General features: G+C 49.6%; 1 protein-coding gene across 9 annotated transcripts in view; it reads left to right on the forward strand.

Annotated features, from left to right (window-relative positions):
* Positions 1-25,568, forward strand: part of LOC105492256 (nucleotide binding oligomerization domain containing 2) — a 70,727-nt gene that overhangs the window by 29,852 nt on the left and 15,307 nt on the right. The window contains exons 1-6 of one of the 9 annotated variants that reach the window (XM_011759305.2): positions 1,459-1,531; positions 7,396-7,862; positions 16,021-16,126; positions 18,716-20,531; positions 24,119-24,202; positions 24,426-24,509. In XM_011759305.2, coding sequence (XP_011757607.1) covers positions 7,404-7,862; positions 16,021-16,126; positions 18,716-20,531; positions 24,119-24,202; positions 24,426-24,509 — 2,549 coding nt within the window. In that variant the 5' untranslated portion in view covers positions 1,459-1,531; positions 7,396-7,403. Of the gene's footprint in view, positions 1-1,458; positions 1,532-4,746; positions 5,230-7,395; positions 7,863-14,975; positions 15,510-16,020; positions 16,127-18,715; positions 20,532-24,118; positions 24,203-24,425; positions 24,510-25,568 lie in introns of those variants that run through there. The other 8 variants (XM_071084521.1, XM_011759301.3, XM_011759300.3 and 5 more) reach the window with 8 other exon arrangements.

Consider the following 25,568-nt stretch of genomic DNA (forward strand, 5'->3'; position numbering starts at 1 on the left):
TTAGTACAAAACTGAGAAACAAACTCCATTAAACAAAAACAGAAAAATTAAAAGGAAAATGAAAAAAAGAACCTTCAATGACCAGTCCACTCTTACCTAATGTGTAACACTCTGGAAAAGCTTTCCTAGTTTTGGCTGTGTGTGTGTGTGTATGTGTGTTGGGAAGTGGTGTGTGTCGGGAAACGAGGTGTGTGTGTAGGTAAGCGATGTGTGTGTGTGTTGGGAAATGAGGTGTGTGTGTGTTGGGAAGTGGGGTGTGTGTATATTGGGGAGCATGTTTGTGTGTTGGGAAGCGGTGTGTGTGGGGTGTGTGTGTGTTGGGAAAGCAGGGTGCGTGTGTTGGGAAGTGTGTGTGTGTGTGTACACGCGAGTGTTGGGAAACAGGGTGTGTGTGTTGAGGGAAGTGAGGGGTGTGTGTGTGTTGGGAAGCAGGTTTGTGTGTGGGGGGAGGCAGGGCGTGTGTGTGTGTGTGTATGTGAGTATTGGGAAGCAGGGTGTGTGTGTTGGGGGAAGCAGGGCGTGTGTGTGTTGGGAAGCGGTGTGTGTGTTGGGAAGTGGTGTGTGGGGGGTGTGTGGTGTGTGTGTGTTGGGAAGCGGTGTGTGTGGGCTGTGTGTGTGTTGGGAAAGCAGGGTGTGTGGTGTGTGTGTGTTGGGAAGTGGGGTGTGCGTATATTGGGGAGCATGTTTGTGTGTTGGGAAGCGGTGTGTGTGTGTGTTGGGAAGCGGTGTGTGTGTTGGGAAGTGGTATGTGGGGGGTGTGGGGTGTGTGTGTGTTGGGAAAGCAGGGTGTGTGGTGTGTGTGTGTTGGGAAGTGGAGTGTGTGTGTGTGTGCACGTGTGTGTTGGGAAGCGGTGTGTGTGTTGGGAAAGCAGGATGCGTGTGTTGGGAAGTGTGTGTGTGTGTGTACGCGAGTGTTGGGAAACAGGGTATGTGTGTTGGGGGAAGCGAGGGGTGTGTGTGTGTATTGGGAAGCATGTTTGTGTGTGTGGGGGAAGCAGGGCGTGTGTGTGTGTGTGTATGAGTGTTGGGAAGCAGGGTGTGTGTGTTGGGGGAAGCAGGGTGTATGTGTGTGTGTTGGGAAGCGGTGTGTGTGTGGTGTGTGTGTGTGCGTGTGTGTTGGGAAGCGGTGTGTGGTGTGTGTGTGTTGGGAAGCGGTGTGGGGGGTGTGTGTGTGTGTGTGTTGGGAAGCGGGTTGTTCCGACGACTCCCCGGTTCCCTCCTGGTTGAAACGTGGCCCAGAAAGAGAGGCACACTGGGCAGGGCACACAGCCAGGGCCGTCCAGCCCCGCAGGCAGCCCCGGTCCTGCCCTGTCCCAGGTGAGCGTGGCCAGTCCTGGAGCTGGCCCTGCGGGGCTGCGGGGCCACGAGACAGGAGCCGGTGCTGCGGTCCGGGCAGAGCAGGGGCGGGGTCCGGGCGGGGGCGGAGCCGATCGCCCGCGCAACCGGAGCCGCAGCCCGAGCCGGAGCCGGAGCCGGGGCCGGGAGTCGTGGCCCGGAGCGGGTCTTGGAGGCGGCGCCCAGGTGGCTCGCGGTGAGTGATGTGCCCAGCGCCTGGGGGTGGGTTAAGGGGAGACTGTGGGCGCCGAGGGTCCCGTCCCCGTGACTTGAACACTTGGCTTCCGAGCCGTCCTGGCCGCAGGGCTTGGGCAAGGGTTGCCTCGGTTTCTCCTAGGAGAGTCCCGGGGTGTAGGTGGGAAGTGAGACGGAAAGGGGGCATCTCGAGGTGGGGGAGGTCCCCGGCAGGAGTGAGCAGTCCTGAGGAGCCTGGGCTTCAGGTCTCAGAGGGGGCAACTCTTTTGGTTTCCTTCCTCTCTGTGGGACTCAGTTTCCCATCTTCACCCTGCCAGTGAGTGGGTGGGTGTAAGTGGGCGAGTCTGCCTGGAGGATCCTACTGCTGCTCTCTGCACCTCTTAGGGGAATCTCCTGCCTCCTGCTTCTCCCTTGTTGGGTGTGAGATCAAAGTTTAAATCCATCCCTTCCCAGACAGCCCACATCAGGACCCGCGAGGCCACATCTCCTGTCTGTTTGCTCTCCTCTGCTTCTCAAGTTGATGGAGCAGCCATCTGGTCCTGCTTTCATCCCAACACACTGAAAAGCCCTCCACCTCAATCCCCCTGGGGAGGGCCTCCTGAAGCTGCATGAGGGCTGGGGGCTGGACCCCTGCTTCTGACTTCGCTCTTTCTGAGCCCTTCCTGCCATGGCCTTGGTTTCCCCATGGGCTGTGACCTGGCCTCCTCCAGGGTCCTTGTTCTACAGAGGGGAAACACCTGCCCTGTCACCCTCCTCTAACCCTTTAGTGAAGAAGACCAGAGTGACATCCCCACCACCTGTACTTGCCTGACCCGATCACTCAGCCATGAGGCTGCTGGGGCTCCTGAGTTTGTTGGCCACTCAAGGCTCCTTTACCTCTCTGCACCCTGGGATCTGAGGCTGGAAGCATCCTCATCCAGCCCACCTCCCTCCTACCCATCGCAGAACCCCTCTGTGACACATGCCCAGTGGTGGGGAGCTTGCTACTGGTGAGGTGGCTTTTCAGTGCCTTGCAGCTGTTGTTTTCTTTAGCTAAAATCTATGGCTTGCAGATTCTACACCTTGGTTCCACCTCTGTCTCCCGGAGCCACGCAGAGCACGTCCATTCTTTCATTCATTCCGGCGATCATCATTCATGCACTGGATGAGACACAAGACAGAGCAATAGGAAAACCAGACAAAACTCCCTGCCCTCATGGAGTGCACATTCTAGAAAGGAATGGACAGCAATGAAATAAGTAAATACACGGCATGGCAGGTGGTGGGAAGTGCTATGAGTAAAACAAAACTGGGAAGCAGGATGGGGTGCTGGGGCTGGGTATTGCATTGTATATAGCACAGCCAGGGAAGGCTTCCCCAAGACCAGGAGAGCTGGGCAAAGTCATAAGGAGTTGAGGGGTGAGCCACGTGAGTATCTGGGGGGCTGGGAGGCTTTGGTTTTCACTCTGAGCATGATGGGAGCACTGGTTTGGAACAGAGGAGTCCCCTGCTCTGACTTGGGGTCTGGCAGGCCCACCTCGCTGTGGGGTGGAGAATGGGTCGTGGGGAGTGAGGTAAGGGCAGAAGGAGAGCCTGGTGAGAGGATCATTGCTGTCATTCTGGGGAGAGACCATGGTGGCTTGCACCATGGCCCAGAGGTAGTTAAAATAATAATTTAAAAAACAAGACATTCAGATTTGGGATATATTTCAAAGGCTGTGTCGATAGGATTTGGGGTGTAAGAGAAAGGTAGAGTCAAATATGATTCTGAGGTTTTGGCTCGAGCTTCTGGAGGTTTGAAGCTGCCATGAACTGAAATGGGAGTTGCTTAGGGGAGATTGAGAGTTTGGTTTTGTGCTTGTGGAGTCTGAGCTGTCCATTAGGCATCAATGATGAGTAAGCAGTTGGGAAAAGTTAAGGGCGGAGGTTGGAGTTGGAAATAAAACTTTGGGCATTATCACCATATAGCTGGTATTTAAAGCCACAAGAGCAGGTGGTCTCATCTAGGGAGGGAGTGATATGGAGAAGAGAAGGGGTGCTGAGGCCCCCAGTGTTAGGAACCAGCCAAGAAGACAGAAAGAGTGAAAATCAGAGAGTTGGGGTGCCCTGGAGGAAATGAGGAAAATGCCCCAAAGAGGAAGGAGGGAAGAAATATGACCAATGCCCCTGGCAGAGCAAGCAGGCTGAGGGCTGAGGATTGAGCAACGGGAGGTCACTGGTGACAGTTTCACTGGAGCTGGATGGGGAACTTGAGGGTGAGGGAGGGGATGGGAGGACTTGGGGACAGCAGTACAGGCAATAGACAAGGGGGTCTGCTATAAAGGGGAGCAGATAAATGGGATTGGAGCCAAATGAAGAAGGTGGGTGTCAAGAGAGGGCTTTACTTTTACAATGGAGAATATAGTGCATTGTGCACTGGTGGGAGGAATTGGTCTCTTAGGAAGAGAAGTTCAGTGCCGGGGAGGGAGAATGCAGGATGGCTGGGGGAGGGTGGGGGCGCTTGGCCCCCGCAGAGACCCGGGATACTTGGGAAGTTGAGCTTCCCTGGGCTTCCCTTCCTCTCCTGTCTGCAAGGGGTCAGTGGGCTGAGATTTCAGCACTTAAGCAAAGCATTTGCTCTTGGCCCCAGAGAAACCAGGTTGGCTGTGGTCTCAGGAAGGAAGGAGCTGTCCAGGCTCAGGCCTGGGCCTGGGTTTCAGGGAGGGCCCTTGTGGGTCGCTCCTTGACCCTCTCTTTCAGCAAGGAAGTGCTCCTTTCTCTACATGGGCCTCACCTTGGGGAGGACAATGGTGTCTTTGAAGTTGTAGTAACTGAAGTAGAGATCAAAAGGCAATGCAGATAGACTAATAGATTTTGCCTGAAGAGGGGAAGCCCGATCAGGTAATAAAGGGGTAAGAGGAAGGATGTGAAGGACAATTTTTAGGAAACAGATAATGAGTGAATATTTTTTCTGTCTCTTTCCCAAGTTAAACTGAAGCAGGAGAAACTGAAGCTAGACATAATGAATAAATTCCCAAGCTGGTGAGCTTCCTGAGCTGGTTAGTGAGGACAGCACTAAGGCCAGGCCCTCCTCTCCAGATGTTTAATATGAGACAGGACAATGCCTGCTCAGAGACAGGGGACTGGCTGAATTGGCCCTCAGGATTCTCTTTGCTCTGAGGTTTCTGGAAGAAGGCCAGGGCAGAGGTGCGGTGATGCAGCTGCTGGGAGGACAGAGCTCCGAGTCACGTGACTTGGGCGGCCCTCCCCTTCCTGGTGCCCACAGAAGCCCGACGTCACTAGCCGGGGTGTGTATGGCTCACACGTAGGCCAGGCTGCCCTAGGCTTGGTGTGCTAGGGAGGGGCCCCTACTTACTTGTGGCCTGTCCCCTCGTGAATGTGTCTCATGTCCCCAGTGGGGTTTTTCAGGGAGGGTCATGGTCTCCAGGATGCACAAGGCTTTGTGCCAGAATTGCCTGGAATTACCTAGTTCTGGAAGGCTGGTTGGCCAACTCTGGCCTCTGGCTTTTCCTTTGGGAATTTCCCTTGAAGGTGGGGTTGGTAGACAGATCCAGGCTCACCAGTCCTGTGCCGCTGGGCTTTTGGTGTTCTGCCCAAGGCCCACCCACAGATGCCATGCCTGCTCCCCAAGCCTAATGGGCTTTGATGGGGGAAGAGGGGGTGGTTCAGTCTCTCCCGATGAGGAGGAAAGAGCAAGTGTCCTCCTCGGACATTTTCTGGGTAAGAGGAGCAGGCATTGTCCTGTCTTAGCTTGACTCTCAGCCTTCTTTCATCCCTGGCTGCGCGCATGCTCCCAGGCCTGGGGTGAGATGGGGAGTGCTGACTGTGTCTCTGGGCTGTTTTCTGGGGAGAGTGGGTGGGTGGTTATTTTCCCCAGGACCCTGGCAGGGGTGATGGTGGGGGCTGCTGTCGCGTCCTTGGCTGATGTTTCCACAGCTGAGAACCACTCCAGGGCCAAGCCCAGAGCTTATTCTACCCCCTTTTGGTCCTCTCTTCCCCCGTCCCCCGCCACCCCACCCTCTTGGCTCCTCTGCTTAGAGGTGAGCACGGGGAGGAGACCTCCTTGGCCTGAGAGAACTACCTTAGTTCCTGGATTCCAGTGGCCTGTGCAGGGGGGGACACTCTCTCTCCCAAGCAGCCAGACACACACATAACCTCATTGCCTCCGTTTCCCCATCTGACCAGCACAGGGCCTCCTGTGCCCCAGCAGCGTTCTGAGAGATTGGAGGTTTTTCCTTTTGCTTACCTTGGCTGCCGTATGAGGATGGTTACAGTGTTCCTCCCACCCCCAGCCCAGGGGATATTTGATTCATGAACATTTCCACAGTGTCTCTGCGGGGGACAGTGCCGTGCCAGGCTCAGGGATGCTAGGACGAGTAAGACCCAGGCTTCCACGTGACCCAGGCAGGGAGAGAGACACATAAACAACCATCAGCAAAGAGGCAAAATCCCCAGGCCGCTTGGCGTCTACTCCCTCGAGTGGCTGGGAATGTCCCTGATTTATAAAAAGAAGCCGACGGCTCTCTTTGTTGTCCATGCCTACACCCTTTCACTTTCGTTTCTTCGAGGCACTGCACCAGCCCTTGTCCACAGACCCCACGACAATCGCAGAACTAACCATGCTGAGAGATTTTCTCAGCTGCTCAGAGATCCTCCCAGGGCTTGAAGCTCCTGGAGGGTTACTTGCCCTCAAATTCCCAGAACCCACAGCAGGTGGCTAACGGTAGCAGCAGCAGCAGTCTGTGCATGGTGGTTTCGAGGGCGTGGGAGGGAGGTGAGGGCCCTAGGGCAAGTGTGTGGGGGAAGTGTTGATGGGGGACAAGGCACGAGAACGCTTGGAAACAACTTAGTTTGCACTGTAATTTTTCACTTAGCCTAGGATAGGGCCTTTAGAACAATACTCTGAGTGTACCCCTTGGAGTAGCAGTGTGCAAAACACACAGCAAGGGCTTGGGGCCCCCGTGGGGAACCCAAATGTAAGAGTTAGAGACATGCATTCTGGAGTTGCACACGGCTTGTGTTGAAATCCTGACTCTGCCTGTCTAGCTGTGACATGTCGTACAAATCGCTGAGCCTCTCGGTGCCTCAGTGTCTTCCTCTGTAAAATGGGCAGATCATAGGCACTACTTCAGAGTGGCTGGGAGGGTTCAGTGAATTCACGCAGGAGAGCACTTAGAATGGCGCCTGGTGTGTTGTTTATGCTTAATTAATATTAGCCATTACTGAAACTGCTGTAGCGTGAATCCGGCCAGTGTGAAGGAGCCCCTCTCACCCTGCTTTGAAGAGAATGAATTCCCTGACTGCTCGGAAGATCTCTCTTTCTCTCTCTCTACTTTTTACATTTTTATTATTATTTTTTTGAGACAGGGTCTTGCTCTGTTGCCCAGGCTGGAGTGCAGCCTGCAACCTCTGCCTCCCGGGTTCAAGTGATTCTCCTACCTCAGCCTCCTGAGTAGCTGGGATTACAGGTGCCCACACCACGCCTGGCTAATTTTTGTATTTTTAGTAGAGAAAGGGTTTTACCGTGTTGGCCAGGCTGGTCTGGAACTCCTGATCTCAAGTGACCTTGGGAGATCTCTTGCTCCTCATATTACCTCAAGCCTTTTTAAATGTTTTAAGCCGGAGACCAAGCATGGATGTGGGAGTTAGGGGTCTTGATTTAATTCTTGGTTGCTTCGAACTCTCTGTGGGACCTTGAGGTGTTTCTTGCCTTCTCTGGGTCTCAATTTTCACATCTGTATGGTGGGGAGCTTGGATTTGGTAATGTCTGAGGCTAGAACCATGGCCAACTCGGGTTCTGCTGGGGCTGACTTGCCCTGGCCTTCCCCAGCCACCCCGCGTCTGGCTTCTGGAGAAGTCCTGCACTGACCTTGTTCTCCTCCCCAGGTTGTGAAATGTGCTCGCAGGAGGCTTTTCAGGCACAGAGGAGTCAGCTGGTGGAGCTGCTGGTCTCAGGGTCCCTGGAGGGCTTCGAGAGTGTCCTGGACTGGCTGCTGTCCTGGGAGGTCCTCTCCTGGGAAGACTACGAGGGCATCCACCTCCTGGGCCAGCCTCTCTCCCACTTGGCCAGGCGCCTCCTGGACACCGTCTGGAATAAGGGTACTTGGGCCTGTCAGAAACTTGTCGCTGCTGCCCAGGAAGCCCAGGCCGACAGCCAATCCCCCAAGCTGCATGGCTGCTGGGACCCCCACTCGCTCCACCCAGCCCAAGACCTGCAGAGTCACCGGCCAGCCATTGTCAGAAGGCTCCACAGCCATGTGGAGGGCGTGCTGGACCTGGCACGAGAGCGGGGTTTCGTCAGCCAGTATGAATGTGACGAAATCAGGCTGCCAATCTTCACACCGTCCCAGAGGGTGAGGCACTCCTGCATACATCACAGAGTTCCCAGGAAAGGGGTGCTTAGTCACCAAGACTGATTTGTCCTCATGAAGTCAGCCTGTGGGGTAACTTGGTCTGTGGGATTTCCCCTAAAAAGGTAGCCAGGCAGGTAAAATTTGCTCTTGACTCTTGGCAGGCAACATACAACTTTCTTTTCTTCTTTCTTTTTCCCTCCCCTCCCCTCTCCTCCCCTCCCCTCTCCTCCCTTCCCCTCTCCTCCCTTCCCCTCTCCTCCCCTCCCCTTCCCTCTCCTCCCCTCCCCTCCCCTCCCTTCCCCTCTCCTCCCCTCCCCTTCCCTCTCCTCCCCTCCCCTTCCCTCTCCTTCCCTCCCCTCCCCTCCCCTCCCCTCTCCTCCCCTCCTCTCCTCTTCCTTCCCTTCCCTTCTTTTCCTTTTTGAAGTCTCACTCTGTTACCCAGGCTAGAATGCAGTGGCACAATCATAGCTCACTGTAGCCTTGAATTCCTGCACTCATCATCTTCTGGTCTCTGAGTAGCTGGGACTATGGGTGCTGTACCACCATGCACAGCTTTTTTTTTTTTTTTTTCCTTTTAGAGATGGGCTGTTGCTATGTTGCCCAGGCTGGTCTCCAGCTCCTGGTTTTAAGCAATCCTCCCGCCTTGGCCTCCCAAACGGTTGGGATTGCAGGCATGAACCGCTTTGCCTGGCCAACATACCACTTCTGCCGAGAGGAAGTGTGTGGTGGCCAGGGGCTCAGATTCTGAAGCCAGAATGGTGCAGGCTCAAGGTCAACCCTGTGTGATCTCAGGCTTCCCTGTGGAGCCTCTCCAGCCTCAGTCTCTCTTGTTTCAGTTTCCTCATCTATGAAACAATGGTAATAGTCAAATGGTGCCTATCCTATAAGGCTCTTGGGAGGATTCAGTGAGTTAAATTGAGTAATGCTTAGGATAGTATCTATTACCACTGGCTGCTATTGATGATTTCTGTTATGAGTGATACTCTGTACTTGTACACTTTTGTTTCTCTCTGTTTTAAATTAACAGCACAACAGATCATAACATTGTAGTATGTTGAATCTCTATTTTATAATTAACGTGGCATATTATATACTAATATAGCTTAAATGTTTATGTAGGATTTCTGATATGAAATTGCATTAGATCATAGATGTTCAGAGTTGGGATATAACTGCCCCAAGAAGGTAATGACTCAACAGAGACCAGAAGGTCAGAGAAATGACCACTGAATATTTTTGAAACTCTTTTGTTTTCTTCCAAACAGTGATTCTTAGGGCTCCTGAGAGGCAGACGGAACACTCACTAACATTCCACTTTATAAATCAGGAAACTGAGACCAAGTAAAGTAGTTTGAATAAGCTCACAATAGTTAATGAGAGGGCCAATGCTGGACCAGCTGGCCAACATTGGTCATTGGCTTATTCATCCATCATTCATTTATTCATTCATTTATTCAGTCAGAATCTACTAGGTGCTTCATACATATTTGCTTAAAGTTTGTTGTCTTCATAGAGCTTTGCACATAGTAGGTACTCCATAAATATTTGTGGATGAAATAAATGAGTTATTGAATGAATGATTGAATTAGAATGACACTGCAGTATTAAATTGGGCTGGATTGGGGAACATTTTAGTTTTTATTTTTGTCTGTTTTCCAAAAATGTATGTGGTGTTCATGTGAGTCTGGGTAACCCTAGGTTGAGACTGATGAAATAAACGAATTTGTCTTCAAGGCTGCACTAAAGCTGGCTCACATGGCTAGGTATTTACAGAGCAGACGTGGTGCAGTCCTCTCTGATTAGTTACACGTACAGAAGATATATTCATTATTGGACTGACCTTAGTTTCTCTTATAATTTATTAGGGGAATTGAATCAACCCATCTGAGAAGTTACAAGATTGTGTCTTGTCATCTTTAAAAGTTCAGCAATGTGGTCTGGTACAGATGGTCTGAGGGGTTTGGAGAAGGTAGCCTAGATCCCTAGGGCCCAGAGAAGACAGGATATGAGCAGAGGAAGTACCTCCGAATTGGTGAAGAAAAGAAATGGGATAACTCATGGGTGAAAGAAGAAATCGTGATGGAAATCAGAAAATATTCAGAAAAAATCAGAAAATAATCAGAGAATATTATTTATCAAAATCTATCAGATACAGCTACAGCAGAACATAGGGGGAAATTTACAACCTTAGATGCCTAGATTAGGAAAGAAGAAAGGCATTTATTTATTTATTTGAGATGGGGATCTCACTGTGTCATCCAGGCTGCTGGAGTGCGGTGGCACGATCATAAATCACTGAAGTCTCGAACTTCTGGGCTGAAGTGATCCTCCTGCCTCAGCCTTCCAAGCAGGTGGGACACAGGCTGGCACCACCATACTAGGCTAAATTTTTTTTTTTTTTGTAGATACGGGGTCTTGCTATGTTGCCCAGACTGGTCTCAAACTCCTGGGCTCAAGTAACCCTCCTCCCTCGGCTTCCCAAAGTGCTGGGATTACAGGCATGAGCCACTGTGCCCATCTAAGGCTGGATTTTAATGAGCTAAGAATTCATCTTAAGAAAGGGCTAAATAGACAGCAAAAGCAAACATTGAAGGCTGGGACTGAGCTGAGTGGGTAGCAGGGATAGGGGGCAACAGATCTGAGGATACTAGGAGATTTTGAAGGGATTGCATTGTCTGAGGTTCAAGCCTTTAGAATCCAGCTCTCTCTGAGCCCCCTTTGAGCTCTGACATTCTGTGACTCTGATTTGGTAGCCTTCCCTTAGTGGCCTTTCTGATTTTATCTGGATGGTGCTTGTGGTATATCCAACCAACATGTCTTCCCAAATGGCCTTTTAATTTCCTATGAAGAAGTAGTTGTCATTGATTGCAGGTTAGGGACAGAAAATGCTGTGGAATGAAACAAAATGCAAGTTAAAGAACTAAATTCCAAAAATAGCCATTGCTACTACTGACTGAGTGAATGCCTACTGTGTGCCAGGCACTGTACCCAGTCCATTCCCTGTATTGTTTTATTTAAGCCCCACAAGGGTGTAGTGTGACTACACTGTTTTTTAACAATGAAGAAACTGCCCAAATCGCCCATCTGGCAAGTGGCCCAGCTAGAATTTGAATCCAGGCCTGTTTTCCTCCAGAGCTTGTGCTATTCTCTGTCTGTCATAAAATGTGGGGGCTTTGTGTGGTAAACTTGCTCAGTTGGGCATAGCAGTTGTTAGGAAACCTGAGGCTGGTAACACCAGCTGTAATACCAGCTGTCCGTCTGACTCATGCAACTGTTAAAGTTGATAGGGCTGAGGTGTCAGACTGAGCTCTGAATTGCCTGATTCCTATAACAATATTAACTTAAACATTTTTAAATTGGGAAATGCACCATGCATACAGAAAAGTGTGTATATTTCATATGTATGGTGTAAACTGCTCCCATCACCCAGGTTAAAAAACAGGACATTGTCAGTACCTGGGGCCTTCTTTAATTGCAACTACTAGAGGTAAACACTGGTAAAAATGCAACTACTAGAGGTAAACACTGGTAAAAAAAAAAATTTGTGTAAATCATTTCTTTGCTTTCTTTAATGTTTTAGCATCTTTTAAAATAAATCCCCAAACAATGTATTGTTCTATTTTGAAAAACTGAGTAGCAAGCCAAAAATAACTGTGTAAAGAAAGGTCACTTAAATTAGGCTGGGTGTGGTGGCTCATGCCTTTAATCCCAGTACTTTGGGAGGTCGAGGGAGGCAGATCACGAGATCAGGAGATCAAGACTATCCTGGCCAACATGGAGAAACCCCATCTCTACTAGAAATACAAAAAAGTAGGCAGGCATGGAGGCATGTACCTGAAGTCCCAGCTACTCAGGAGGCTGAGGCAGGAGAATCACTTGAACCCGGGAGGCAGAGGTTGCAGTGAGCCGAGATCACACCACTGCACTCTAGCCTGGGCGACAGAGCAAGACTCTGTCTCAAAAAAAGAAAGGTCACTATTACCTTTTCTTAGATGAAGGTTCCCAAGGCAGGGAAAGCTAAGTGGAGTCCCAGGAACTTGGTCTGGCTTTGCCTTCCCTGGGAATTTATAAGGACCTCTTCTGGGAAGTTAGTAGGCAATGTCATGAATGAGTCTGGGGAAATATTGGGCTCATTGCAACTGGAGGGTCTGGTACGGCTGATGTGAATTAGGTGCTGTCCAGAGGAAAATGTCCAGAGGTAGCAGGCTGCTTTGTACAGTCAGTGGTAAACTTGCCAAAGGCTATTCTAGTCTAGGAATAGGCCAAGGCTAAGCACTTCTGTGGAGTAAAATGAATGTCCTCAGCTGACTGAGGCAGCAGGAGTCAAAAAGAAATTATATTAGTTCATGGTGAAGAAAAGTCAAACATAGATAAAGGTTAAGGTCAGGCTTGCCTGGACATCTAGGAGATAACTGCCCTCAACAAGTCTGAGTCTTGAGTCACTACTCCATTCTGTCTGAACTGGTGGCCGTCTACTTATAGTATACAGCCGTCAACCTGAGATTTCCCTACATAGTCTTCCTGAGTTGGTCTCCTATATCCTGAATCCTGTGGCCTCTTCTTTCCTGGTTTACTCCATTTTGCTAGACCATATCCTCCAGTCAATTCCTTATAATGAAAGTATGAAAGTTAAAATTTCTGAGCTCTTACATTTCTGAAAGTTCCTTCATACTGGATTGATAGTTTAGCTGGGTATAAAAATTCTGGGCTGGCCATCATTTTCCTTCAGAATTTTGATTGCATTATTCAATTATCATCTCTTTTCAATATTGCTTCTAAGAATTCCAAAACCATTTTTTTTTTCTTTTTGAGACAGGGTCTCACTCTGCCACATAGGCTGGAGAGCAGTAGTGTGATCTTGGCTCATTGCAATCTCCACCTCCTGGGGTTAAGCGATTCTTCTTCCTCAGCCTCCTGAGTAGCAGGGATTACAGGCACTCATCACCACATCCAGCTAATTTTTATATTTTTAGTAGAGATGGGGTTTTGCTATGTTGACCAGACTGGTCTTGAACTCCTAACCTCAGGTGATCTGCCCATTTTGGCCTCCCAAAGTGCTGGGATTAAAGGCATAAGCCACCACACCCAGCCTCCAAAACCATTTTAAAACTCTTTCTGGAAGCTTGTAAAATTTTCTTTTAGTCCCCAGCATTTTAAAATTTCAATGATGTGCCTTGGTGTTCTTCCGTTGTGTTGGTCACCCAAGAGGTACTTTGAATCTGGAAACTTCTGTCTTTATGTTTTGGGAAATGTTCTTGATTAGTTTATAGGTGATTTCTTCCTCTCCATTTTATCTCTTCTCTTTTTATGAAACTACTATTACTTCAATGTTAGAACTCCTTGACCGCTCATTTAATTTTCTTCTATTTTCCATCTCTGTGTCTTTTTGATCTACTTTTCTATGATAGTCACAACTCTATCTTTAAACTCTTGAATTTTTCATTTTTGATGTCATGATTTTAGTTTGCAAGAGGTAGGTTTGACTGTTTCTTTTTTGTAGTATCTTACTCTTGTTTTATGGATGCAACATCTTCTTTGACTTAAGGATCATAAGATAGGTGGGTTCTTTGTTTGTTTGACTGTTTTTGACCCTATGTAAACCTTTTCTACAAGTAGCTTTCCCCTTCCTCCCTTGTTTGGCTTCTATCTCCCACATTAGATGCTTTCTCCGAGCTCATGATACTCCTTGGTTTTCTTTCTCAAGACTAACAGGTAGGACTTTAAAACTTGTTGAGCACGTGGGTGAAACTTGTCTACCATGAATTTCACTGTAGACATTTTGGGAAATGACAGTGTTTATATCTTTAGATCTTACCTCCTGGGTTAATCAAGTTGTCTGAGCAGACCACAGACTTTTGCCTGGGGATAAACCAGAAATGTGTTTCAGAAAACACTTTGATTCAGTCCTCCTTGTTTTAATCATTTCCTCCAGTTCCGGAGGGTCCCTCATGCTGATCATTCCAGAGCCCTTTACAGATTCTAGGATACACACTGCATGGTTTTCAACTTTCTCATTTTGACATTAAGATTTGACTTTCAGGAGTCTCCCCAGTCCATTACCATTTGTTCATTCAGCAAGTCCTTGAGCACCCGATTTGTGCCAGACACTCTTCTAGGTGTTGGGGATACCTCAGTGAACAAAATAGACAAAAATCTTTGTCCTGGAAATACGCACACTCCAGTAAGGGGAGAGGGACAATAAGCCAAAGGAAGGAAATTACAGAGTGTGCTAGAAGGTGATAAGTGCTGTAGAAAGTAAGTAAAATGGGTTTGGGAGTTGAGAGTTTGGGAAGGGGATAAATGATGGCAATTTTAAATAGAGTAGTCAGAGTTCTCACTTAGAAGGTGAAATTCGAGTAAAGACTTGAAGGAGGACAGTGAATTAGCCACATGGATGGCTGGAGGAAGGCTTCCAAGCTGAGGGGACAGCCAGAGCCAAGGCCCAGAGGCAGGAGCATGCCTGGTAGTTTTAGGAAACAGGAGGCCAGGATGCTGAGTGGAGTAATAGGGGGCATGAAAGGAGAAACTTGGGTCCACATGGTTCTAGACAGGTATTTTTGTCTGTTTTGGGCCCTGAAGTTTACTGTTGGACTTGGACTCTTATTCTGAGGAAATAGGGATGTTATTGGGACGTTCGTACAGGAGCGATGTGACCTGAGTTTTGTTTGTAACGGATTAGACTCTGTCTGTGGCATTAAGGCTAGGCTGTGGGGGCAGGAACAGAAGCAGGGGGACCAATTTTGTGGCCTGTGCAGCTTTCTAGGTGAGCAGGGATTGTGGGTTGGAAGAGGATGGTATAGAGGAGGTGACAGGAAGTGGCAGGGCTCTCTAGCTGTGTGTCTGGTATGTAGACACTGGCCACAGATGGCATTTGAGCACTAGAGACCCGGCTGGTCCACATGGAATTTCCATAAGCACATAATACACACCAGATTTCAAAGACTTAATATGAAAGAAAGAATGAAAAATACCTTGCTATTTCTTTTCTTTTCTTTTCTTTTTTCTTTCTTTTTTTTTTTTTTTGAGACCCAGGCTCGCTCTGTCACCCAGGCTGGAGTGCGGTGGTGTGATCTGGGCTCACTGCAATCTCTGCCTGCCAGGTTCAAGTGATTCTTCTGCCTCAGTCTCCTGAGTACCTGGGACTACAGGCACATGCCACCACACTTGGCTAATTTTTTGTATTTTTAGTGGTGATGGAGTTTCACCACGTTGTCCAGGCTACTCTGGAACTCCTGACCTCAGGGGATCCGCCTGCCTTGGCCTCCCAAAGTGTTGGAATTACAGGCGTGAGCCACCAGGCTCGGCCATATTTTGCTATTTTCTACATGGATTACATGTTGCAATGGTAATGTTTGGACTATTGTGGGTTAAATAGAATATATGATTAAAGTTAATTCATCTATTTCTTTTAACTTTAAAACATATGTCTGTTAGAGGATTTGAAATTCCACACGCGGCTTGCATTTGTGCCCTGCATTTTATTTCTGTTGGACAGTGCTCTTTGGGACATGCTTTGAAGGTGGAGTCAACAGGATTTGACAGATTACAGAGGAGAGACTTCGAGGGTGATTCCACGACTTCGGGGCTGAGCACCTGGAAGAATGGGGTTAATATTAGCCAAGATGAGGAAGACTGTTGGTTTGGCAGGTGCGTGGGCAGGTTAGGAGTTTAGTTTTGAATATGTTGGAGGTGTTTATGAAACTTTTAAGTGGAAATGGAAACTAGGCAGTTGGATGCGTAAGTCCAGGGTTCAGGGGGACAGTTCAGGCTGGAGATGAAGATGTGGGAGTCTGAGCAGAGATTGTATTCAAATATTCAATCCATGAGACTTGACGAAATCACTTCTCTTCCAAATGGTGTACAGCCTACAGAATCATTTTCCCTATCTTTGTAGGTTTATGTCTTCATGTTGTTTCATTTATTTTTCAGTTATTCACTGTTTCAGTGAGTTTTGGGTAGGAGCCAGATTGGATGTGTGTGTTCAATTCACCATCCAACACTATTAACGACTTGAAACTTCTGTGGTTGTTCAGTGGCTTTTCTGACCTTTTATTCTGGACGGAAGAGAGATGCTTATGAAGTTGTAGTAATCAGTAAGCCTTCCCACACTGCTCCATCAGCCTTCCTGGAGGAACAATGTCTTCTGTCTTTCCCGTAGGCAAGAAGGCTGCTCGATCTTGCCACAGTGAAAGCGAATGGATTGGCCACCTTCCTTCTACAACATGTTCAGGAATTACCAGTCCCGTTGGCCCTGCCTTTGGAAGGTAGGTATATGTTCTCAGTTAATCAGAAAGGGAAGGGCAGTCAGTGCAGATCCATGGTTAAGAGTAGAACACACCTCGGTTAGCATCCCATATGCTGGCAGTGTAGCCTCCATGTGACTCAGTTTCCTTGTTTTAAGGCTACCACCACCCCCTATCTCATTGCAATTTTAGGAGGATTAAAAGGACAAAAGCGTGTGATGTTAGCTATTAGCTTTCATTATCTCCCACACAGTACACTGACAATTGGAGCTACCATATGCTGAAGGCTAACTAAAGGTGTTACTTACCATCCAAACTCTCGTTATCTGTACCAAAAAGATACGGACACACGTTTTGAGTTAGGGCTGGTACCTCTTGATCTCTGAAATTTAGCAGCTCACAATCGGAAACTCAAGAACCAAGTGGATCTAGAGACTCTGGTATCCCTCAGTGCCCAGGGTCACCACCCAAACTCAGGAACAAGAGGGGCTTGGACAGCACCTCTTGAACATACCAGGCATCCTGCCGGGTGCTTTATGGACAATGTCTACCCTTTGCAACAACCCTGAGAAGTAGGTGGTGGTTTTTTCACCTTATAGATGTGGAAACTGGGCAGGGAGGTTAAGTGACAAGGGAGGGGGAGATGGGTCTGATTGTAAATTGTCCCCACCTACACTTTCTCTTTTCTTGGGAGAAGAAATGTCAGTTGTAAAGAGAGGGTGCAAAAGTCTGGCACTCTTTAGGGCTTGTTCCTATACCACTGTAGGGAAAGCTCATTGGCACTGAAGCTCCCTGAGCTGTGCGTGGTGCTGGCAGTTGGGTCTATCACCCTGGGCCCTGCCCTGTGGGCAGCAAGCAAACCTGTGGGAGGGGTGGCTGTAAGTCTGTGCCTGGCACTCGCGAGTGCACTGTCTCGTCAAAGAACGGGATCTAAACATCAGTGCACCACAGGGGGTTGAGCAGCATGGAGCGCGGGGCCTGGTTTGGCCCTTGGTTGAGGTTTGCCGTTGATATCATCAAGCACAGCTGGTCACTGTAAGACCAGGCCAGGGTGCAGGATTCCCCACACTTCTAAAGGTGTGTTTATTTCTCTATAAAATGACATTTTCTTTTTTTCCGGAGAATTTTAGTATCATTGGTGATGGCTGGAAAGCCTGCATTGGAAATCAGGTCGGAAGAGGAAGATATATATCTGATATGTATTGGAGAGGAAGATATTTACCTTATGGTCTAAGTTCAGGGATCCTGGTGTATTCAGAGGGCAGAAAGCTCAGCAATAATCATCAACTCTGGGAACAACAGAGGTGACGTAAACACAGGGCGTCCCCTTTGTGTGACTGCAGATAGTCGTCAGTGAGCTCAGAGCTCTCTGAAAATTACTTGTTAGTTTTTGGGTTGAAAATAAGTGGGCCAGTGTTTGGTTGGGGGCAGTGAGGCTGTGATGGCGGGGGACCGTGCTGAGTTCCTACCAGCCGGGGACTCTAAACCAGCACTTCCCCGTTTCCTGAAAGGGGAACTAAACCCTGACACAGGAAATGGCTCGCTCGCATTGCTTTCAGGATGAGAAAGGAAGAGCAGTAGCCTTCCAAACACACCCTGTGCATGAAAACTCTCCCTGCATGGGGTGCATGGGGAGGATGAGGAAGTGGAGGCAGGATCACAGACTCTCATTCTAGTGCTCAGCTGGGGCACCCTGGTGACCCCGAGGCCTTCTATTGCTAGGCCCACCCAGATCAATCAGGCTCATCTCCCCATCTCGAAGTTTAACTTTATCACATCTGCAGAGTTCCTTTTGCCACATAAGGTAACATATTCACAGGTTCTGAGGATCGGGACACGGACATCTTCGAGGGTCTATTGTTGTGCCTACTATAGCCATGAATAATAATGATAATAAGCACCATTTTTTGAGAGTTTGCCATGTCAGATATTCTTTTAAACTCTATTTTATCTCACTGCCTCCTGAAACAATCCTTCCAGGTGTATATTGTCCCCATTTTTACAGATGAGAGAACTGAGGCCCAGAAAGGCTAAATGGCTTGCCCAAGTGTGTGGTGGACGCAGGTTTTCACACTCAGGTGTGTCTGACTTCAGAGACTGGGCTCCTGAGCCCTGAAGCCCTTTGTTCCCCTTAGAAAAAGTTAACTGAGAGTGAATGGTGAAGGGATTTATCCAAAGCCACCCGGCCATTATGGCAGGACAGATATCAGAATACAGGTCTTCTGATCCCAGCCTAGAGCCCCTTCCCATCATCTACAACTCCTCCTGGTGTGAGTAATGATAACGGCAGTCACTGATGTCTTTGGACTTACTTTGTGTTGAGCACTGTGCTGAGCACTTGACATACGTCATCTTAGTTGATCCGTGTAAAAAGTCTGTAAGGTAGAGATCAACATTTCTCCCACCTTACAGAGGTGGAAACTGACCGTTAGGAAGTTTCCTTGATTGTCCTCAAAGTCCACAGCTTGTGAATGGAGGAGCCAGGATGGGCGCTTGCTGGCTGTCCTATCCCTTCAGTTATGTCAGCTTCCCCCACAGCAGCCCACTGTCTGGTTAGGTCCCCTCTTCACCATGGTGCCACCTTCATCTGCCTCTTCTTCTGCCTTCCAGCTGCCACATGCAGGAAGTACATGGCCAAGCTGAGGACCACGGTGTCTGCTCAGGCTCGCTTCCTCAGTACCTATGATGGGGCAGAGACGCTCTGCCTGGAGGACATATACACAGAGAATGGCCTGGAGGTCTGGGCAGACGTGGGCATGGCTGGACCCCCGCAGAAGAGCCCGGCCACCCTGGGCCTGGAGGAGCTCTTCAGCACCCGCAGCCACCTCAACGACGATGCAGACACCGTGCTGGTGGTCGGTGAGGCGGGCAGCGGCAAGAGCACGCTCCTGCAGCGGCTCCACTTGCTGTGGGCTGCAGGGCGAGACTTCCAGGAATTTCTCTTTGTCTTCCCATTCAGCTGCCGGCAGCTGCAGTGCGTGGCCAAACCACTCTCCGTGCGGACACTACTCTTTGAGCACTGCTGTTGGCCTGATGTTGATCAAGAGGACATCTTCCAGTTCCTCCTTGACCACCCTGACCGTGTCCTGTTAACCTTTGATGGCTTTGATGAGTTCAAGTTCAGGTTCACGGATCATGAGCGTCACTGCTCCCCGACCGACCCCACCTCTGTCCAGACCCTGCTCTTCAACCTTCTGCAGGGCAACCTGCTGAAGAATGCCCGAAAGGTGATGACCAGCCGTCCAGCCGCTGTGTCAGCATTCCTCAGGAAGTACATCCGCACCGAGTTCAACCTCAAGGGCTTCTCTGAACAGGGCATCGAGCTGTACTTGAGGAAGCGCCATCGTGAGCCTGGGGTGGCGGACCGCCTCATCCGCCTGCTCCAAGCGACCTCAGCCCTGCACGGTTTGTGCCACCTTCCCGTCTTCTCGTGGATGGTGTCCAAATGCCACCAGGAACTGTTGCTGCAGGAGGGGGTGTCCCCAAAGACCACTACAGATATGTACCTGCTGATCCTGCAGCATTTTCTGCTGCATGCCACCTCCCCAGACTCAGCCTCCCAGGGTCTGGGACCCAGTCTTCTTCGGGGCCGTCTCCCCACCCTTCTGCACCTGGGCAGACTAGCCCTGTGGGGCCTGGGCATGTGCTGCTACGTGTTCTCAGCCCAGCAGCTCCAGGCAGCACAGGTCAGCCCTGATGACATTTCTCTTGGCTTCCTGGTGCGTGCCAAAGGTGTCATGCCAGGGAGTACGGCGCCCCTGGAATTCCTGCACATCACTTTCCAGTGCTTCTTTGCTGCATTCTACCTGGCATTCAGTGCTGATGTGTCACCAGCTTTGCTCAGACACCTCTTCAATTGTGGCAGGCCAGGCAACTCACCGATGGCCAGGCTCCTGCCCACGCTGTGCATCCAGGGCTCAGAGGGAAAGGACGGCAGCGTGGCAGCTTTGCTGCAGAAGGCTGAGCCGCACAACCTTCAGATCACGGCAGCCTTCCTGGCGGGGCTGTTGTCCCGGGAGCACTGGGACCTGCTGGCCGAGTGCCAGGCATCTGAGAAGGCCCTGCTCCGGCGCCAGGCCTGTGCCCGCTGGTGTCTGGCCCGCAGCCTCCGCAAGCACTTCCACTCCATCCCGCCAGCTGCGCCGGGTGAGGCCAAGAGCATGCACGCCATGCCCGGGTTCATCTGGCTTATCCGGAGCCTATACGAGATGCAGGAGGAGCGGCTAGCACGGAAGGCTGCACGTGGCCTGAATGTCGGGCACCTCAAGTTGACATTTTGCAGTGTGGGCCCCGCCGAGTGTGCTGCCCTGGCCTTTGTGCTGCGGCACCTCCGGCAGCCCGTGGCCCTGCAGCTGGACTACAACTCTGTGGGTGACATTGGCGTGGAGCAGCTGCTGCCTTGCCTTGGTGTCTGCAAGGCTCTGTAGTGAGTGTTACTGGGCATTGCTATTCAGGCATGGGGAAGCATCTTCAAGGCTAAGCGTGGGAGCACCGAGCTGGGATCTAGAAATCTGGGCCCAGCTTCACCTTTGCCACCCTTCTTTGCACCCCTGTCCAGATCCCTTCCCTTCTGGGTCTTAATTTCAATATGTGGTGATGACAGCCATACTTTATTGACTGGCCTATGTGCTGGGTCTGGTGCTACTCTTTCCGGAATGACCTCATCTAATCTCTACAACTACCCAGGGCTGTAGGCAGGAATGTTATTATCTCCAGTATCCTTGACTTGAGGCTCAGAGGAGTGAAGTAAATTGTCCAGGGTCACACAGGAAATGGCAGAGTTGAGGTTCACAAATCACATCTTTCTGATAACAGGTTTCCTGCCCCCCACCAGTCTCTGGATACACTTCAGAGGCTCCCTGAAAACCTTGAGGTCACATGCAGAAAGTTTTGTGTACTATGTGTCACCAAATCAGAGGTGACTTGTGCCCCATCAGAGACTTTAACATCCCAATCAGATGGGAATGTCAGGGCCCAAGAAATAGAAAGTGGCTGCAGGATTTCAACAGTGGCTATCTTCCATTTGCCTGGCCACTTTCAACAATGGAAGAGGAGCCACTCTTGGATTCCTGAGGTAGCACAGTATCCAAACAGGATTTCAGCACTACCTGTATTGCTTAAGAGCCCCAGCCAAAGATATGAGGTTTTGCCCTTTGGAGAATCGGTGCCCCTGAACTCAGTGGCCTCTTTCCACATCTTGGGGGCAGGCAAGGGCAGAGGGTGTGCCTAGGCCTGGGGATCAGCATGCCACAGATTCCCCAACATCCTTCCAGCTTGAAAGGGGACGCCCTGCTTCTATTTAGAACCCATGGGAAAGCAGAAGTTCTAGATTGAAGTTAAAATCGATTCCCAGCCTCCAGGGGCTTTAGGCTACACCTGGATGACCTTAATTGACCCTAAGCATGGGACAAACCTCTTCTTGAGAGTATTAGGATGGTATACATCTTCTCTGGGGCAAAGCAACAAGATTTATTTTTCACTATGGGCCGAACACATGGATATCCACTAGAAACCGTGCAGTGACTTTTGTTAACCCTGACATAAGGACCATGGTCACAAGGTTAAAGCATAATAACAACATAATACATAACATATATAGTGAATATATATATATGTGTGTTATACACAATGAATATAAATATGATTATACCCATCATGGTCTTGGAGGAAACAGATGATACACTTAAAATGGATGATTTGAGGAGAGTTTAATAAAGAGATTGTTTATAAGCCATGGGCAGGAGTTAGGAAGAGCGAGAGGGTTGCTGCAGGGGCCTGGGGTTAGTAACCGCTGGGGGAGGGTAGACTTGAAGGGGGAAGGGGAGGGAGACTAATTAGCTGGGGGGAATGTATGGAGAGGGCTGCCTGAGCTTCTGCAACCTGGAAGAATACCGCTTGGCCCTAACTCCCCACCCTGATTCTTGCCCCTGGCCAGCGCCTTCCACTGACTGGACCCATCAGGGAGACCGAGTGGGCTGCCTGCTGGAGTCGTCCCCAGGCATCAGCCCCCCAGGAGCCAGAGATGGGTAGAGAAGGGGGAGAGTGGATCTGGCCAGGCAAGTGGAAGACAGCCAGCACCAAACTGTATTTCCCTAGGAGGGAGGATCCTGATACTTTGAGTGGGAATTTGGAAACCTGTCTGTTGGAGCAATTTCCCTGACAGAAATAAGAATGTGCATTTTCCTGGGTAGTAGACTCATAGTTTTTACCCTAAGAGGCCAGCCATCACTGGCCTGTGTGATCCTCATAGGCCAGTCCATCTCTGGAATTCTTGAATGGATCTTCCATCCTTGATTAAGGATGTCCCCATGATTCCCAGGGTGTGCAGAAGGGCTCTGGGAAACCTGTAGGTCTGTCTGTATGTTCAGAGAAAGGTGAGGGTGGCCTGGTTCTAGCTCCTGGTGCTCAGACTGTGGTGTGTAAAGGCATTTGTGGAAATGCAGATTCCTGGGCCTGCCTCTAGTGATTCCCATTCAGTAGGTTTGCGGTGGGGCCCAGGGAATCTATATTTTTCACAAACATCCCTGGGGATTCTGATACAAGTGGTCTCACTCTGGGAGAACTACTGGTCTGCAGCAACCAGCTTGGTTTTCCGTTAGCAATTACTGTCCTTGAGCGAGTTTTACTGCTCTTCACCTTACACACACTAAAATTGCCAAGGCCGTAGGGGAGGGGAAGCAACCATGAGGTTGCTGTGAGTGCATTGTGTGTGTGTGTGTGTGTGTGTGTGTGAGAGAGAGAGAGAGAGGGAGAGAGGGAGAGAGAGAGAGAGAGACAGAGAGATTGAGAGAGAAAGAGAGAGAGAGAGAGGAAGGGAGGAAGGGGGAGGGCACAGGCTCCTTTCCCACAGTGCCAACCTGCCTCTCTCCCACTTGAAGTGTTTCCATGCCAACTGAAATCCTCAGCCTCTAGGAAATCCTATATACACAGTGCCCCTATATAGGTTTCTTTAGACTCTGGCTCTCTCAGACTCTAAAGTGATGACTTTAAAAGTTTTTTGAATGTGACCCACAGTGATTGAGAGAGAGAGAGAGAGAGAGAGAGAGAGAGAGAGCGCACCACCGTGTAAACATGGAACCAAAGCTTTACGAAATGACTTTGCTTTGTGAACTCTGAGGCACTCTGCTCTCTTCTGTTCTGTTCTATTTCCATTTTAGAAATGCTGCTCAGGACCTTCAAAATGGTTTGCATGACCTGCACCCGCAGTCTGAAAAATCCCTGCACTAGAGAAGTGGCCATAAGAGGCCCTAAGGGAGAAGCTGCACAATGTCATGGTTAAGAGTGGGGTTTGGAACCAGGCTGCCTAGGCTCAAAGCCTTTATGTTCCGTACAGCCTTGGCAAAGTCACTTCGCTTGTCTGTGCCTCAGTTTCTTTCTCACAAATGCACATAATAATGGTACCCACTTCACTGGCTTGTCGTGAGGAGGAAATAATGTTATTACTAGGAAGTGCTAAGGATTTTGACCAATGCTAGCAATCATGGTTCTAGGTGACTTTTACTGTGTGCTAGGTGCTCACAAGGCTTTATGTGCACAGACTGGTGAGGCTGATAATGCTATTGTTCCCTTTTTTATAGATGAAGAGACCAGTAAATAACTAGTAAGTGGCTGATCACGATCCCAATATCCAGCTGAGGCACTCCAGAGCCTGAGCTGTTAACCATTCAGTCAGGGCCTCGCAAGTTTGCCTGAAGATAAAGAATCATGTGCACAGTTGTTAAAATATACAGATTCCTGGGCCCCACCCCGCAGATAGTTGATTGCCAGCTCCAGGGTACGGGCCTGAGAATCTGTATTTTAGGGAAGCTTTCAGATGATGTTGTGATCAGGTGAGTTTTGGGAGTGGTGCCCCAAGAGGAGTGGCAGACAGGGCTTGCTCAGCAGGGACTAGCCTGTTGGAGTGGTGTCATTGGGGATGTCATCAGGGATGAATGAAAGTCTTTTTGGGGGGTTGTAGATTTTTTTCTTGTCTTACTAGCTCCATTTTCAAATGTATTTATTTTGTCTCTTTAGTTTGCGCGATAACAATATCTCAGACCGAGGCATCTGCAAGCTCATTGAATGTGCTCTTCACTGCGAGCAATTGCAGAAGTTAGCGTAAGTCAGCCTGGGCTGTAGACAATGGGCCCCAAGTCCCCTGGTCTCACCCCAGGTTGTGCAGCCTGGGAAGCTGTGAGTGATGGGCTGGGGCAGGGGCTGTTTGCATGATGCGGAGGGGTGCCGGTGATTCCTGCCCAGAGGGGAAGGGCAACCCTGGGATTTGGTGCTCACTGTCCATTGTGCTTTGCTTCTGTGTCTCCTCTCTTCTGGAACCGAACAGTCTATTCAACAACAAATTGACTGACGGCTGTGCACACTCCATGGCTAAGCTCCTTGCATGCAGGCAGAACTTCTTGGCATTGAGGTGAGCCCAGGTTTTCCTTATTTCCTGGAAACTATTTTTTGCCCCATACTTGAGTCAGTCTGATCTGGTCTTGGCCTGGCGCTGCCCACACTGACTCCTGACCTCCTGATTGAATGCAGGGACAGTGGCTCATTTTAAGCAGGGGTTATCTAATGCTGTGATCTCCCCAGTAAACTCTGGACTAGCCCTGCTGAGGACTTCCTGTCTTTTGACCTTTGGCCCTTAGGGCAAAAAAGGTTTTCTAGGCCCCTTTCTTTTTCTGTGTCTAAGAGTGTCACAGTTTTCTGAGGTTACTGAGTTCCGCGATGCATGCTGAGCTTGTCCCGGTGGGGAAGGCATACACAGTCAGTTGCCACCCCAGCTGTGGCAGCCAGTTGCTATAACACTCCCAGGAGGTCCTTTCACCACTCAGCGCATGCAAGGTTTGCAGTCCATCTGGGTCTGCATTTCTGCTGCTCCAGTGTTTCCCAGTTTCAACTGGAGTCTCTCTGTCTCCTGCCTGATGCCATTAAATCGCCCCTTTAGCTGGCTGCTGGGTTGGCCTGGCTTCTCTCTCTTTCCCTCTCTCAGATATTCTTGCCTCCTGTGATTTGTGAGGCAGTAAAAGAAGACAAAGTAAAGAATTGCCTCCATCTATTCTTTTACCCCTTGGGCTGGGTTTGTGGATGGGAGCTGCCATCTTAAAATGGCTGGCCACATAGCTCAGCCTCAGCGAGGGCTACTGAGATCAGAACCACAGGTGCCAATTTGTACAAAGGACACAGTCCTGCTACCACTGCCTGCTCCCTCAGACTCACAAGCCTGGAATAGGCTGTGGCCAGACCTGGCTGGCCCATCCCTGAGAAGGGTGCTAGTTTCAGAAATGGAGGCTGAGTTTGTGGCCAACACAATAGTCCTCTGTTATGTGCAGGAGAAACATTCTAAGACCCCAGTGGATGCCTGAAACCATGGAGAATGCCAAGCCCTACACATACCATGCTTTTTCCTGTGCCTACACACCTGTGATAAAGTGTAGTTTATAAATTAGACACAGTAAGAGAGTAATAGCAACTCATAATA

This window comes from Macaca nemestrina, chromosome 18 (genome assembly GCF_043159975.1).
Source record: "Macaca nemestrina isolate mMacNem1 chromosome 18, mMacNem.hap1, whole genome shotgun sequence".
NCBI lineage: Eukaryota > Metazoa > Chordata > Mammalia > Primates > Cercopithecidae > Macaca > Macaca nemestrina.